This window comes from Sorex fumeus, unplaced genomic scaffold, assembly GCF_029834395.1.
Source record: "Sorex fumeus unplaced genomic scaffold, SorFum_2.1 ptg000047l, whole genome shotgun sequence".
In the NCBI taxonomy this organism is placed as follows: Eukaryota; Metazoa; Chordata; class Mammalia; order Eulipotyphla; family Soricidae; genus Sorex; species Sorex fumeus.
The window spans coordinates 28,096,200-28,114,029 of record NW_026606104.1 but is presented as its reverse complement, the minus strand read 5'-3'; the positions used below and the strand labels follow the sequence as shown (position 1 = coordinate 28,114,029).

At 37.6% G+C, this 17,830-nt stretch overlaps 1 protein-coding gene across 1 annotated transcript in view; it reads right to left on the bottom strand.

Annotated features, from left to right (window-relative positions):
- The window catches only part of LRRIQ3 (leucine rich repeats and IQ motif containing 3), an 86,794-nt gene extending 72,377 nt beyond the window's left edge, over nucleotides 1-14,417 (bottom strand). The window contains exons 1-3 of the mRNA XM_056122904.1: nucleotides 14,169-14,417; nucleotides 9,896-10,219; nucleotides 369-502 (exon numbers count right to left, since the gene is read on the bottom strand). Of these exons, the coding sequence (XP_055978879.1) occupies nucleotides 369-502; nucleotides 9,896-10,219; nucleotides 14,169-14,417 (707 nt within the window). The remainder of the gene's footprint in view (nucleotides 1-368; nucleotides 503-9,895; nucleotides 10,220-14,168) is intronic.
- Between the last annotated feature and the right edge of the window lie 3,413 nt (nucleotides 14,418-17,830).

Sequence of the window (17,830 nt, the reverse complement as noted above, 5' to 3'; positions counted from 1 at the left end):
GACCCGAGTTCGAGTCCTCCGCCCCTCTCAGAGAGCCCGGAAAGCTACTGAGAGTATCTCGCCCACACGGCAGAGCCTGGCAAGCTACCCGTGATGTATTCGATATGCCAAACACAGTAACAACAAAGTCTCCAATGGAGATCTTACTGGGCCTGCTCGATCAAATCTATGAACAACGGGAGGACAGTGACAATGACTATTCAAAATAGTATTTTACTATAATTTTTGACACATATTCTTAAAGTTAGCTCAAATACTATACAAAAACCCTATGAGATGGAATATAAAAATGAGTATTATTGGATAACTCTTGATGTAAGCTTTTTAACATAATTTAACAATAAATAATAAATAAAATCATAACATACCTTAAAGCTTTTCTTACCAAGTAACCACGCACATATCTTTGAAGAATCAAAATTGGTGAATTATGAGCCAGAATTCTATCAATATTTGAAATAATATATTTAATATTATCCATTTCATTTTCATAAGTTGATCCCTGTACCGAGAAAATATAATCAATTGTTTATATTTTATGTTGTTATCTTCAAAAGACATGTTAAGCTTGTTTTTGCTAGCATGGTAGATGTATTTTTTCTACATATTTTTCTACATTTACAATCAAGTATTGCCTAAAAGTTTTCTATTTAGATAAAGCTTTCTACATATTTTGCAGAGATATTTTGCTCCTTTTAGTTATATTAGTACTTGCTTTGTTTGTACCCTTTGATCATTCTAAGTTACTAGTTTCTTCTACTTCAGAATTTAAAACATATAAAAGAAAAAAATAAGTCAGCCAAACGGAAACAAAATTTACCACTTTGGGGGTTGATTGACCTAATCAGTTTCCCTGGGATCTGCTTTTTTTTACTTTATTTTTATAAAGTTGTTCACAATAATTGTTCAAATTATTGTTCAGCTTATTCAAGTAAGTTGTTCAAATTCAATATTCCAACACCAATCACACCAAAATTACACCTTCCCACCATCATTATTTCTAATTATCCCAACCACCACTCACACCTGGCCAATAGCAGGCCCTAAAGATAATTTATTTTGTATTGCTTATTATGAATAATCCTCTAAAAATGTCTGACCTACTTTAGATTTCTGTTTGTTAGTTCATAATGTGTAATAATTTAGATAATTATGGTATATATGATTTAAGATATAAATATATCATGTAGAAGCAGGCATAGAATTTCATAGCTAGATAATAGCATAAGAAATGCATAGCCTTGAAACTAGTCTTGCAAGCTTTAAAGGAAGTATTTACAGAACAGGAAAGACATTTCCAGCATTTGGCACTGAATATGCCATTCACTCATGTTGCTTATTATTACATTCTACTAGATTAAGATCTACTGAGATCTCCAAGCCTGCTCGGATTGGGACTGGGTCTTCTCCACCCAGATCCCCCATCTTCCAGAAGCTAGACAGTTACACCCAACAACTGCCATGTAACCCCATCAACAGCCAAGATCCAGAGACTATAAAACCAAGCTCCCGGAGGAGAACAACAGTGTCTCCTGTCCCCGGACTGGCTGTCCTCACTGGGGCTCCTTGGAGGAGAGCGGGTTGAGTTTCCGTCTCTGCCCTGAGAAGAGCCCTGGCAGCTGAAGACCTTTGGGACCCAGCCACAGCCATGCTGACACCACTCTCCACATGCTAGGACAAGCCTCATGCATGAAGGAACTGGCAGAGGAACCCAGGTGTGCGGGACCCGGGGCTGAGATCTCCAAGTATGCTCTGATCGGGACTGAGCCTCCTTCACACAGATCCCCCATTTACAGTAGCTAGAAAGTTACACCCACCAATTGCCGTGTAACCCTCTTAATGGCCAAGATCCAGAGACTATAAAATCAAGCTTCCGCATATATGCCTGACTGGGAACACCTATAAAGGTGATTAGAGGCTGTCCCCAAAGCCACCATCCATCTCAGAGAGCCCGGCAAGCTACCAAGAGTATCCTGCCTGTGCAGCGTATAGAGTATGCCACAGGTACTCTGGCAAGCTACCTGTGGTGTACTTGATATGCCAAAAACAGTAACAATGGTGTTCCTCATTCCCCTGACCCTGAAAAAGCCCCGAATATGCCACCAGGCTACACTAGCAGTGACAGGGACAAATGGAGGCATTACTGGCGTCCGCTCGAGCAAATCAATGAACAACGGGGTGATAGTGATAGTGATAGTGATAGTGATTGATAGTAATAGTGATAGATTAAGAAAGGTCTGTTTACTCCTAACTTGTTATGAGATTATACACATTTTCAATTAATAAATTAATGTCTCATATATATTGAATGCTCTACATCTAATCAGGTTTTTCTGGAGCGATAGCACAGCGGTAGGGCGTTCGCCTTACAAGCGGCCAACATGGCCGACCCAAGTTCGATTCCTCCGCCCCTCTCAGAGAGCCCAGCAAGCTACCGAGAGTATTTGATATGCCAGACACAGTAACAACAAAGTCTCCAGGTTTTTCTACACCCACAAATATTTTTCTTACAATATTTTACTTATTAATGCAGTGACTTAAAAGCAGTATCTATAGTGTATTATATAAATAGTGTTAATATGAATACAATATTCTATTTCTTAGGATAAAACACTTTGCACTTTTATGGGCCAATTAAGATTTCTCGCTTAATAATTTTTCATTCTTTCACAATTCCTAAATTCTACATTTTCAACATTTACTATTTCACATAAACTCTAAACTGTATTAGCACTGCATTATACAAACATTCGTTAAATTTACATCATTGATCACTTGACATCCCGTTACTCATCAATTTGCTCGAGTGGGTGCCAATAACATCTCCATTCATCCCTGCCATGATCTAATGTAGCCTAATGGCGTCTACTCATTCTAGGAACACGAAGAGCTTCAAACTGATCATTCAGAGTCTTGATGAAGAAGCCTGACCATCTCATAGATGGGTGGCCACGAGATATTTTGAAGTCCCATGGAATCCAGTTGGTAATGGCTCTAGTCCAGCAGTCATCTCCAAATCTCATTGCGTGTCCAGGCCATCTGATTTTCGATGCCTTAGCAAACTAGATAGCATCCCTGATTCTTGATTGTCGATGGAGGTCAGAACTCCGGATTCTTAGTTTTATTTAATGAAGCATGAAACTCCAAGCATAGCTCTTTTGATTCCTCTTTGGGAGACCCGAATAGTGTTCTCATCCTGTTTTCTTAGGGCCAAGGTCTCTGAGTCATATGTTAATGCAGGGAGAATAGTGGAGTCTAAAAGATGTGCCCAGAGCCAAAGGTTCTTCGTCCTCTTAGGTATTTCTTTAACGCTCTTAAATGTGTTCCAAGCTGCTCTCTCCTTCCTGTGCAACTCAGGTGCCAGGTCATTCATCATGTTGACTTCTCGACCTAGGTACACATAACTGTTGCATTCGGAGATGTTCGTCCCGTTGAGAGCAAATGGAATGTCAGGAACGAGACCATTTCTCATAAAAATTGTCTTTGTGAGATTTAGCTGTAGTTTGACCTTTCCACACTCACAGTCAAAGTAGACCAGCATTTGTGCCGCTTGGCTGATGTTTGGAGTTATTAGAATGATGTAATCAGCGAAGCAGAGATGGTGTAGTTGCCAACCTTCTAGTTTCACTTCCATACCTTCCCATTCCAGTCGTCACATGACGTTCTTGAGGGTGGCACTGAAGAATTTCAGTGAAATGGCATCACCCTGCCGAACCTCTCTCTTGACATCAATGATCACCTCTCTGTAGAATGGTGAGATCCTAGTAGTGAATCCTCAATACAGCTCACTGAGGATCCTGATGTATTGAGTTTGAATGCCCTGATTGGCTAGGGCTTCGATGAATGCTTTCATCTCAACAGAATCAAAGGCCTTCTTTAAATCAATGAACGTTATACACAGTGGCATCTTAAACTCCCAAGAAACCTCAATGAGCCTGTTTATCGTGTGGATATGATTGATCATGCTGAATCCTTTGGGGAACCTGACTGGCTCGCATGGTTTTCCTTCATCTAGTTAGTGTTCTGCCAATCCTATTAAGGATGACTTGAGTGAACTGCCTGTTGACGACAGACAACAGGCAGATTGGGCGATAGTTGCCAATATCGTGCATGTGTCCTTTCTTGTACAGTAGTACAGTCATGCTGGTTTTCCATTGGGACGGAAACTTGCATTCAGACAGGTAGTGTGTGAAGAGCCGAGGCATTGTATTGATGAGTCCTGACGGCAGGTTCTTCGGGTGTTCGGGTCTGACCTTGTCTGGTCTGGGTTCTGTTCACTTCTTTACCAATGAAATGGCGTGTCAGATTTTGGAAGGGAGAACATTGTGGACGACATATGCATCCTGCGGAATTTGGTATGTGGGCAGGTGGATATGGCTATCGAAGAGATCCGGATAGAAGTCATGGATAATCTTCTCTGTTGCCCTTCTGGATGATGTGATAGATCCATCAGGACGTCAGAGGGCACTTATTTTGGTCTTGTAGTTGGCGAAGGACAGGTGGTCATTGCGAATGCTTTTCCCAGCTTCTTCTCTCTTGGAGGTCTTCCTTTATTGCGTCTCTGCACTTCTTTGCTGGCTCGGATATTTGCTTGAGGTTTCCTGAGGCTTGCTCCAAGCCACATTGGTGAATGAGCTCGAGAGTTTTCAAAGACAGGTGTCTTTTTGTGGTTATCTCTCTCTTGGCGTTCTTTGCACAATGATGGAGGTGCTGAACCAGTCCATCGTATTCCTCGTCCACGTTGTCAGTGATAGCATCTTCCCATGTTGCCGCAATAGTGCCAAAGAGCTCGCAGCTGGTGGTCATTCTGGGAGTTCTCTTCTTAACTTTGCAGCCCTTTCTCCCCACGCTGTGAAGTAGAATTTTGCACGAAGGAGATGGTGGTCCGTTCTCATTTGGAATTTTGGGACAACAGTAACATTGGTCAGGCAAGACTGTCAATTGAATATGATGTGGTCAATTTCGTTGTGGAACAGTCCACCGGCAGACTCCATGTCCAATGTTTAGATTCAGCCTTCTGGAATTGTGAGTTACCATGAATGGTCTTCTCGGTCCTATCAGGGCATTAAAATTACCCACAATGATCTTATAGAAGGTGTGGTCTTCTTTAAAGAACTTCTCCAGCTCCATGTAGAACTTTTCAATTTCTCCTGTCATAATTGGGTGTTGGTGCATAGGCAACGAAGACAGAAACTGCTGGCAGTGAGCAACATCTATTCAAGAGTAATAATCTGATTCAGGTTGTTAAGCATTCAAATGAATCAATGTTTATGGCCAAGTTCATGTTGACAAGGACACCGACACCGCCAATGCCTCTTTTGTCGCTTGTTCCAAGGAGCAGCTCTTTTCCAGTGCTGAAAATTGCATGATGTGATTGACGCCTTCTCGTCTCGGTCAGACCAGTGATGTCGTAGTTGATCTTTCGCGCTTGCACCATCAGGTCCTCGATGGAAGTCATTTTTGTCCTTCTTCATTTTGGCAGACTAGTTTGACCCTGAGATTTTATCAGCCTCTCCTTCCTCATCCTTTTTAATGCTGCCATATTGGTGGCTCTTTCAGGGTCAGGGGAATGAGACCCATTGTATTTACTGGTTTTGGCATATCAAATACACCATGGATAGCTTGCCAGGCTCGGGAACAGAGATCCTCTGCCTGCTCCCAGCAGCCCAGCAGACCTCCACTACCTCCACTACGCAGCCACCGCCATGCTCCAGGATGCTTTCTGGACACTCGGGTTGAGACTCACACATGAGTGAAGCCCCACAGAACCAGGGAAGTAGAACTCTGCAACCATGAACTCCAGGCTCAACAGACCCGGGAACAGAAATCCTCTGCCTGCTCCCAGCAGCCCGGCAGATCTCCACTATCTCCCCTATCTCCAGTACCCAGCCGCCGCCATGCTCCAGAATGCTTTCTAGACCACGTGGCCACAAAGCAGCCACACGACACATAATACACTTAATACGAGATTACTGTACCATACTTGATGGGATTCAAATATAGTTTGAACCATTGGAACACCTGTAAGGACTATTAGAGGCAGCCCTAAAAGCCTCTACCTCTTGTGGAGATACTGGCAAGCTGCCGAGAGTGCCCCACCTGCACGGCAGAGCTTGGCAAGTAAATTTATATACTTTAAAAAAATTCGTTTTTGCAAAACAATCTATTGAGCTATCTGTTATTTACAATTTTAATTTCAGGAAATTAACTCTATTCATCTATGTTCATGTCACCACCATCACCTCCACCAAAAATGAGATGGACAAAGAGCAAGAGTGAGAATGAAAGAGAGTAAGAGAGCAAGAGCGGGAATGAAAGAGAGAGAGAGTAGACAAGAGAGTGAGCTCACAAATTTCAGGATAAAAAACATAGTAAGAGCACAACAGATTGTCAGTGGGGATTGGTATGGGATGGGAGCTGAAGATTTTATTTATCAAACAGCTTTCATAATGGGATGGGTTTGGAAAGGGTCCTTGGGTCACTGGGGGCTGGACACGATTCTCTCGTAATGAATCTGAAGTTGGAACGATCTATATGTAAAACAAGCGATTAATAGTACTGTAAACTCCAATGCCTCAATAAAAATAGTTTAAAATATTTCTCTTGTAATTGTATATTAATCATTTATATATTTTATATTTTGATATTTAATTGAAATTAAGAACAGAATATGGGGCCAAGAGATAACACAAAAGAGTCCTTGCATTGAACTGCTGCCTGCTTGGATGAAAACAAATTACAGTGCCCCCAGAACCTTCTAAACATCACTTTGAAGGTCCCAAAAATAAATTTTAAAAAAGTACAAACAGATGCCAAATGTTTAGGATAAACATTTTTCATTAACATAATAATCCATAATCACTTGATCACTTGACTTCCCGTTAATCGTCGATTTGCTTGAGTGGGCGCCAGTAACGTCTCCATTTGTCTCTGTCGCATGCTAGTGTAGCCCAATAGCATCTGTTCATTCTAGGAACACTAAGAGCCTCAAACCGATCATTCATGATCTTGATGAAGAAGTCTAACCATCTGGTAGGTGGGCGGCCACGTGGTCTTTTGACCTCCCGTGGAATTCAGTTGGTACCGGCTCTAGTCCAGCAGTCATATCTAAATCTCATTACGTGTCCAGCCCATCTGATTTTTGACGCCTTGGCAAAGGAGACAGCGTCCCTGATTCTTGATTGTTGAGGGAGGTCCGAACTCTGTATTCTTTCACTCATTTGAGTGAAACGTGATACTCCAAGCATAGCTCTTTCAATTCCTCTTTGAAAGACCCGAATAGCGTTCTCATGCTGTTTGTGTAGGAGCCAGGTCTCTGAGGAGTATGTTAATGCAGGAAGAACAGTGGAATAGAAGAGATGTGCCCAGAGATGGAGGTTCTTCGTCCTTTTAGCTATCTCTTCGACGCTCTTGATGGTGTTCCTAGCTGCTCTCTTCCTCCTGAGTAGTTCAGGTGCCAGGTCATTCATCATGTTGACTTCGCAACCTAGGTACACATAACTGTTGCATTCAGAGGTGGTTGTTCCATTGAAAGCGAATGGAGCATCAGGAACGAGGCTTTTTCTCATAAACATTGTCTTCATAAGATTCAGCTGTAGTCGACCTTTCCACACTCACGGTCCAAGTCAACCAGCATTTGTGCCACTTGGCTAATGTTTGGTGTTATTAGAACAATGTCACCAGCAAAGCAGAGGTGTTGTAGTTGCCGACCATCTATCTTCACTCCCATTCCTTCCCATTCCAGTCGACGCATGATGTTGTTGAGAGTGGCACTGAAGAGTTTCAGTGAAATGGTATCACCCTGCCGAGCCCCTCTCTTGACATCAATGATTATTTCTTTGTAGAATGGTGCGATCCTGGTAGTGAATCCATAATACAGCTCATGAAGGATCCTGATGAATTGAGTTTGAACACCCTGTTTGGCTAGGGCTTCAATGACCGCTTCCATCTCAACAGAATCAAAGGCCTTCTTTAAATCAATGAATGTTAGACAGAGCAGCATTTTGAACTCCCGAGAAACCTCAATGAGCTTGGTTGTTGTGTGTATACGGTCGATGGTGCTGAATCCTTTGTGGAACACGGCTTGCTCGCATGGTTGTCCTTCATCTAGTGTTCTGCCAATCCTATTCAGGATGACTTGAGTGAATAGCTTGTAGATGACAGAAAATGGGCAGATTGGGCGATAGTTGCCAATGTCGTGTATGTTTCCCTTCTTGTACTTTTTATAATCCATAATAATTTTCATTAATAAAATAATCCTTCATTTTCAAAAAATGTGTTTGTTGCCTTCCAAGAATCTGTATTCCTTCTTTTCCTATTAATAAAATATTGGTTTATATACGATTTGGTCAATTAAAAACATTCATAGAGGCCAGAGTGATTGAACAGGAAGGAGTGCGTTTGCCAGCACAGGGTCAAACTGGGTTCGATATCCTGCATTCCATATAGTTCCCAGAGCATCGCCAGAAGTAATTCCTGAGTGCCAAATGAGGAGTAACCCCTGATCATTGCCAGCTGTGATCCCTCAACACCAAAAAAAATAGAAAAGCAAAAAACCCCACACATATCAGATTCTCTACTGTCTAATGGTAGCCAAATTTTCTGGTACTAGTGATCGAAGTCTTTCAGATATAAAATCTGGACGAACTAATGTTTTTCTGACATAAATTGAACAGATTTAGTTGCTATGTGGTTTTTATTTCTACCATCTAATCTTTTTCCTACCTAAGCAACTGGCTGCATATAAAGAAGCTCATAGTCTGTAAAAAAAAAATTTTGACACTCCCAAAATAAAGTTCTATGAATTACATGATACTTAATTAAAAAAAGAATCATTCTTCATAGTTTTATTATGTTTAGGACATAGATTTTAATTGTGATGTTTCTTTTGGCATGAACATACACTTCTTTAATTTATGCATTCATAGAATAATATTAAATTAAAAAGTGTAAGTTATAGTAAAGTTCATTATTTTTAAGTATTTATAACATTCTTATACTAAATGATATGCACAAAGATGTTTCTTATACTAAATGATATGCACAAACATGTATTCTTAAATATATTTAAAATATTATATAATAATACCCTCCCCCCTAGATTTTAATTTACTCTTTGTCAAACACTGATTTGTTTCTAAATATAAATAAAATCTTTCAGTGAAAGCAATATAAAAGAAATACTATTTAAATAGTATATGTAATTAAAATTTGTCAATAAATTTTGAAACTATTTCTACAATTCACAATTATATTTCTGCTCTTGAAAGCTAATAAATCTCTAAAATAAATAACCTTTTCACTAACAAAAAGAACATTTCAAAATTATTTTAGTTTACTTGTCTGTTTTTTTTTAAATTGGGCCAACCCTCATGGTGCTCAGGACTTACTCCTGGTTCTGTGCTCAGTGATCACTTTAGGGGATCACTCAGGGGACCATATGGACTGTTGGAGATCAAAATCAAGTGCCTTACCTGTTCTCATTCTGTCCCAACATTTCAAAGTTCTTATGTATCAGTAATAATTTTTCATAACCATTTAAGAAATGTATTAATCACTCCATTTATTAATTGATTTTTCCCTTCATCTAAATGATTATTAATGACACTCTTTTTTCCTTAATCTAAATGACTACTAATGTTTCCCTTCTTATTACTTGGGATCTGTTATTCTCATTGGTTCCATTTGTTCTTTCCACAACATAAAACTGAGCATCATTAGTTGTAATCCCAAAATAAGAATATTTACATTTAAAAAAATAAATAAATAAATATTTGTAACTTGATACTACTATATCTTATACATGCCAAAATAACATTTTGCAGTATAGAATGCAGAATCTAAATATTCAGTTCTACAAACTTATTTAAAATGAAATTGTAATAAAAACAATTACCTTTTTCAAAGCAGGGCAGAAATTAAAGAACAGTCGGATATTATATGTCTTAAATCTTTCAGGAAGTTGCCAATTCTGAACTATTTCTTCATCAGAAATGATGTAATAATCCAGTGCTTTGAGGGGCAAGATGCTGTTAACAACAACATGTCTATATCCTTTTTTAAGGCTCACTGGACAATCAAACAAAGTGAGGGCAATAAGGCTTGGACAGGCAGACAATGCACATATATTCTTTAATTTCGTAATCCCATTGTCATGAAGAAAAAGGAGTTTTAGATTCTTGAATCCACTCCAAAATTCTGCATTTGGTAGGTTCTTTATCTGAAATATTAATACAAATGATGACAATTATAGTTAAATTCAAATATCAATTTTATTTAAATTTACATGAATAAAAAACATATATTTAATCTGCTGAAATTCAGTATTTCAAATAAAAAATAAAAAGCACAAATCTGTCAAAAAAAACGAAGAAATTCAGTATTTCCTTAAATGACAAATTTCTCACTAACCACAAAACCAGAATGTTTAATTACTCAAATGATAATGATTAAAAAAAAATAGTACACCAAAAAACTGGAATAAGTTAGAGTTTATTCAGAAAATTATTGTATAATTTTATTCAGCAAGATTCCCTTTATAACAGTCTGTTTAAACCTTTTAAATTACTTTTCTTAAAGATTTAAGGAGTCTACTTAATGTTATACACAATATTTACAAAATGAAGATAAAACTAATATCTCTAAAGAAAAGGAATTTGAAAAAGTTCAATATACTGATAGAAACTTTCAACAAACTGAATATGAAGAAACCATGTCACTGTCACTGTCATCCCGTTGTTTGTCGATTTGCTCGAGCAGTCCCAGTAATGTCTCCATTTTGAGATTTGTTCTTACTGTGTTTGGCATATTGAATACATCACGGGTAGCTTGCCAGGCTTTACCGTGCAGGCGAGATACTCTTGGTAGCTTGCTGGGCTCTCTGAGAGGGGTGGAGGCATCAAACCCGGCTCGGCCGGGCTGGCTGCACACAAGGCAAACGCCCTACTGCTGTGCTCTCGCTCCAGCCCAAAGAAACTATACCTCAATATAATATATGTCATTCCTCAATGTAATATATACCAATTAAAAAGGGACATAGAACTAATAAATTTATCAAATTACAGGAAACAAAATAAATATGTAAGAACTGTTATAGGAGCTAGGGATAGTTAAATGTGCACTGAACACTGGGCCCAGGCACTGAGCCTGGAGTGGCCCCCAACCAATGTCAGGTATGTCCCCAAAACTAAAAAAAGAACTTTTTACATTTAAATACACTAATGATTTACTAGTAGAGAAATTTTCATAAATTATCTCATTTTAAATTATAACTAAAGGAATAAAATGCATAATGGTAAAATTAATCAAGGTGAAAAATATGTACAATTTAAACCAGAAGAGATGGATGACAGTAATTGAAGAAGAGAAAGAAATAGAGAGGCACACAGTAGCGACGAGTCCTGGAGGGCACCACAGGATTGGAGATCTCTCTGGGTCCCATACTGAGCCAATTTCACCTGGATGCACCAGATGGAGCTGGTGCAGTCTTCCCACCTTCTCCATATGGAATCCTGACGACCATGAGCTTCTACAAGCAAGGCTCCAGTGTGTGGGTGTCAGGAGGAATTCTCCAAACCGCGTTGGAACAGTTCCCTACAGAGATGACTCTGGAACTGAACCATTTATAATTTAGAATCTCAGAAGTGCATGGCCGTGCGACCTTTCATGATATGCAAGGTGAGCAATGGAAAAGAAATGATCTATTGTCTGTCGCTGGAAGGCAGGCTTGAATGGTGGTGGCAAAATTTGAGCAAAATATAATGTCCAAAAGCAGAGAGAGTAGCTGAGCAATTGTGTGCCATAGAGGCAGGGTAAGGAACAGGATGGAAGTGGGGGAGGTATTGGGGACATTGGTGGTGGAAAGTTTGCACTGGTGGGGGGATGGGTGATCAATTGTTGTATAGCTGAATCTTAAACATGAAAGCTATGTAATTGTATCTCATGGTGGCTCAATTAAAAAAAAAGGACTAGAGAGATGTTCCATTCTTGTGAATTTCAAAGAAATGGTGTTAAAATTTACATATTACTAAATTAGTCGAAGAAAGAAAGCCCTATCAATATCCCAATGACATGCTTTTCACAGAGATAGAACATCAAACCTCAAATTTGTATGAAACTGCAAGACAAAGTAAAACAAAACGGAAATTTCCAAAAATAATCCTAAGAAAAAGATTGGAGCCTGCAGTCATTATACCTCCTATCTCTGACTATATTAGAAAACTATAGCAGTCAAAATAACATAACATTAATAATATCAACAGACACATAGATCAATGAAACAAAATACAAATTGATGGTCAATAAATTCATGACAAAAAGAAGCCAGAATGTACAATGAGAAACAGACCATCTCTCAGGCAAAAGAATAAGATAAGGATATATCTTACAAGTTTTTACGATATTAATACAAAATGGAGTTAAAACTTAAAATATGACATCAAAACTACAAGATTTTCAAGCTCCCCGTGACGTATTCGATATGCCAAACACAGTAACAACAAAGTCTCCAATGGAGACATTACTGGGCCCGCTCGAGCAGTAAATCATATAGTATATTTTTAATTTTGAAAATTATTTTTAAAATTTTATGTCAGAACAACAGCAAAAATCAGGTAAAAACTGCAGAACAAAGAAACTTTAACAGAATGAAAAGAATATAAGTAATAGAATAAAATATGTGCAAATTACAAACATGCTAAGGATTTAATCCCCAAAATATATAAAGAACCACTCAAAATAACTAGAAAACATAATTAAATGCAGGAAAAAGTTGTGAAGTCATTTTCAAAGGAAAATGCAGAGATAGCTCACAGATACATGAGATTGTGCTTTGTATTACTGGTCATTGGAATATACAAATCAAAACTCAATGAGATACAACATCAAAACTTCTATTTTTAAAAAAAAATCAAGTCTTGGCAAAGAAAGTAAAAATGCATGTACATGTATGTATGTTTTAAATCGTCAGATAGTATTCAGTTATAAAAGAAGGAAATTTTTGTCATTTATGACAACATGAATGGATCCTGAGGGTACTATACTAAATGAAATAGCTCAAATACACATACAATATCACCGTCATCCCGTTGTTCATCGATTTACTTGAGCTGGCACCAGTAATGTCTCTATTCGTCCCAGCCCTGAGATTGAAGCACCCTCTCCTTACTCATCTTTCCCAATGCTGCCATACTGGAGGCTCTATCAGGGTCAGAGGAATGAGACCTGCTACTGTTACTGCTTTTGGCACATTGAATACAACCTGGGGAGCTTGCCAGGCTCTGCCCAACAAATACAATATAATCTCATTTATCAGTGGTATCTAATATAAAAACAAACTCATACAGAATAAAAAAATTCATCATTGTCAGAGGTATGGGTTGTGTTGTGTATGAATGGGTGAAAACTATCAAAGGTAAATACTTTTAATTACGAAGTAAATATTAGAGATATGTGTAGTATGGTGGCTGTAGTTACTAACACTTCATTGTACATTTGCACTTTTAATAGGTGTAATAAGTATACCTCATATTTTAAATTTTTTAAGACAATGTTTTAAAGGTCTCACCATAAGGGAAACAAATTGCAATTGTGTCACAAAGAGGTTAACTAGACATAACCATCATCAAAATCACTGTATCACTCATAACATCCCTTACATGAAGATAAATAATCAAGTTTGTCAGGGCTGGAGTGATAGCACAGCGGGTAGGACGTTTGTCTTGCACGCGGCTGACCTGGGCGACCCGGGTTCATATTCCTCTGCCACTCTCAGAGAGCCCAGCAAGCTACTGAGAGAAACCCACCTGCACGGCAGAACCTGGCAAGCTACCCCCTGGTGTATTCAATATGCCAAAAACATTAACAACAAGACTCACAATGGAGACATTACTGGGCCCACTCAAGCAAATCAATGAACAACGGAAGGACAGTGCAACAGTGCTATTACAACATCTCCTTAATCCACATTCTGCATTAAAGAATTAGTTAAATCACAGAATAGTTTCATATATTTTAATGTAAATTTTTACCTACATTTGAAATTTTCTTTACATACACTATATTTTTTATTAAAGTGTATCTTTGTTATATATGTTATATATAAAGTACAAATATTACAATGGACAGCATTGCATTTAAGCAAATTAAATATCATTTTATCTACTGGTTACCTGATTTCCATGGAGATCAAGTTTCACTAATTGTTTACAATTTTGAAGTGGGTGAATATCTGTAATAAAATTGTTTGAGAAGATGCATACTTTTATAGAGACACAAGACTGCAGATTTTCCATAGATTTTAGCTGAAGGCCATTAAATTTCACAAAAACAAAATTTTTCTTTTCTTCTACAACATTTTCATTATATTTACGCCATTTTTCATGATGTGTCAGCTCGTCTGTGACGGTTCCATGAAACATCTATGAAAAATAGGATATTGTTCTCAGTAATTTTATCAACTTACAAAAATAAACCTGTATGTATACAAAGCTTGTTTGCTCATGATACTAGAATAATAGACAGAAATCAGAATAAAAAATCTAATTCCTATAAAATCTTTTCATAGCATCATAAGATTACCACTTTTAGAACTACAATTCAACTCTATTACCACTCTTGGTTTATTAATAAATAATAAGTCCTTTCTCTTAGAACAGAGAACATGAAGTTCAGTGAAGTAGTTGAAATAAAATATTGCATAAAACTATACTGTAGCATATATCTTTTATGATAATTTTGGTTAAAATATAATGGTAAATTAATGTATTGAATGGTGAGCTCTCAAATCAGGAGAGTGATCATTTTTATATGAGAGGCTGAAAATGCAAGAAGATGAAGTCAGAGTAAAAGAGAGATATTCAACACTTATGAATATTTATTTTGAAAGAGGCAATTTGCAATTGCAATTAATTATATGTTTTATTCAACTATGAAATTAAAACCTAACTTACAATAGTTCAAAATTTGACTAAATTTATTTCAAACTTCTGTATATAAGCTTTTTATATAATTTATATATTTTATATATGTGTATAATATATATAATATTTTGCTTCCACAGACACAAACTCTGTGGGCTTCATATATGCAACATATTATACTTTACCACCAAGTCACATTTCCAATCCTATAAAATTTCTTTTACTTGGGTAATTTATGCTTTTATTACAGACAGTAATCACGAAGTGATGATTCAGTAGAGAATATATGAACACAAGTGTACTGTCTTGTGTGTTTGTATTAAGAATCAACCTTAATTCTCTCATCATTCTTCTAGCTGTCCTTTTAAAGACCTACCTTTCCATTTGGCCAAAGGAGATGTTAGTTGCAGTTTGAAATAAAATAGTACATACATATAAAAGCATAAATCAAATATTTCAAAATGTCTGCTTAAAAGTTTTACTTATAGAGACCCATTTTTAAAATCAGTGAGAATTCTGCAAGAAATATGAGTCATATACCAGAAATTTTTATAGGCAAGTCACTTATTTTTAACTAGTAGACTTAATTTTTCCATTAACTGAAAAATTTTATATAAAATACATAAACTTTCCATATATTTGGTCATAGTCTTTTTTTACCCACAATTATACTATCAACATATTTCATCAGTGGGGCTATCATGTTGCTCTTAATTACCCAATCGATGCATTAAAATTAGTTATAATTGTTTGCAAATGAACTAATCACAAAACATTTGATGAGATGAAATAAGAAAGGTCATTTATCTTAACAAAAAGTTGAAACTAACTCTACACATCACTGCATTAATACATAAATTTTATAGAGGAAATGAATAGACATTTTTTCAAAGAGGGCATAAGAAATGCCAATTCATGAATTAAAAGTTTCATACACCATTATCCCAAATCTGTTAGTAGAGCTCTACTTAAAAAAAAAAAGTTACAAGTGTTGGTAAATAAATGGTGGAACTTTGTTCTTTTTGTTTTTGTTTTGAAGTGACAGGGAGTGAGGGGTGGCACTCAGCTATTCTGAGGGATTACTCCTTGCCTGGGCTCAGTGGACCACACATTCAGGCCACAGGTGGAACTGGAGCAGGATACATCTTCCAAATTTATCGCAGGATTAGTCACACAGTCAAGATATGTATTGTTCTACTAAAAGATAGTCAAAGAAACTGTTTTATGTGTAAGTATATAAAACAGTTATGCAATAAGAAAATGCTACCTTTTGCAACAATATGGCTAGATCATACGGGCTTTATACTCTGTGAAACACTTTGCAAAGTTAAACATACACTGTGTGGTCTAACTAAACGTGGAAATTAAAAAATCCAAACTCACTTAAATGGGGAGTAGGATGTAAAAATTAGAGTGAGAGAAATAGAGGGATGTTGATCAATGGGTAAAACTTCCAGTTTAAAAATGATCTCTAGGGACTGGAGTGATAGCACAGTGGGTAGGACATTTGCCTTGCACCCAACTGACCTGGGTTCGATTCCCCACATCTCATATGGTCCCCAAGCACCACCAGGTGTAATTCCTGAGTGCATGAGCAAAAAGTAAACCCAGTGTATCGCTGGTGTGACCCAAAAAGAAAAAAAAGATCTGTAGGTCAATTGTATGCATGGATTGTATAATTAACAAAATACTGTACCATATGCTTCATATGCTTAAAAGTTACTAAAGGCAGCTATCAGGCAATAAAAGGAAATCAAAGGAATACAAATTGGAAAAGAGGAAATCAAATTATGTCTATTTGCAGACAATATGATGATATACATTGAAAACAGTAAAAAATCAACTCAAAACCTCCAATAAGTAATAAATAGGAGCTTTTGCAAAGTGATCAGCTACAAAGTCAATACACAAAAATTGATTGTACTCCTACATGCAAGTAATGAATCAGAGGAGAAAGAAATAAAAAAAGTATATGTCATTTAAAATAGTGTCCAAAATCATCAACAACCTAGAAATCAACTGAGGAAAAGAGGTGAGAGACCTATATCATTAAAACTTCAAAACACTAGCTTCACGCCCTACTGAGACTACGAGTTGCCTCCCACAAGTGGCTCTATGGCATGGCCATGGCCCCCGAGGCACACGGACCTAATTCAGAACTCAGCAGCTTGTGGCAGAAATGTGAGTGGACCATGTGTTAAACTAAGGCGTTGTGCCCGCTCCGCCCACCTCCCCCCGGGAGGGAAAGGGTGTCTGTGTCTTCCACCTTTTTCCACCCTGGCAGCACAGTGGCCACCACCTCAGAGCTTTTTGGACAGCCAGGTATGAGCTGGCAGTGATGGGGCAACTGCAGCCTCATGGGATGGGCAGCAGAACCAGCATGTCCTTCCACGAGTTGCCTCCTCCAAGGGGCTCTCCAGCACGGCTATGGCCCCAGATGCACACAAACCATTCTCGTAATTACCCATCTTTTGGCAGAAATCCCTCCAGACTTAATTAGTAAGATATCAGAAATCCAAAAGCACTACCTGATATGGTCAGCATAACCAGCAATAGAAAGCAAATTATTTCACAATGCCTTTCAGCAGTTCTGATTGTTGGGAAGAAATTCCAAATAATAATGGTGCATCTTTTGTCAAAATAATGAATGTAATCAAAGTAGAGAAAGAGTTAATTAGAAATCATCTGCCTCACAGGCATTGGGAGGTGGGAAGGAGGGTATATTGGGGTTCTTGGTGGTGAAAAATGTGCACTGGTGAAGGGATGGGTGTTTGATCATTGTATGAGTGAGACTTAAACCTGAAAGCTTTGTAAATTTTCTCATGGTGATTCAGTAAATAATTTATTTTTTTTAAAAAAGCTTCAAAAGTTTTTTCATTTCTCAAGAAATGAATTGAAAAAGATCTTAGGAG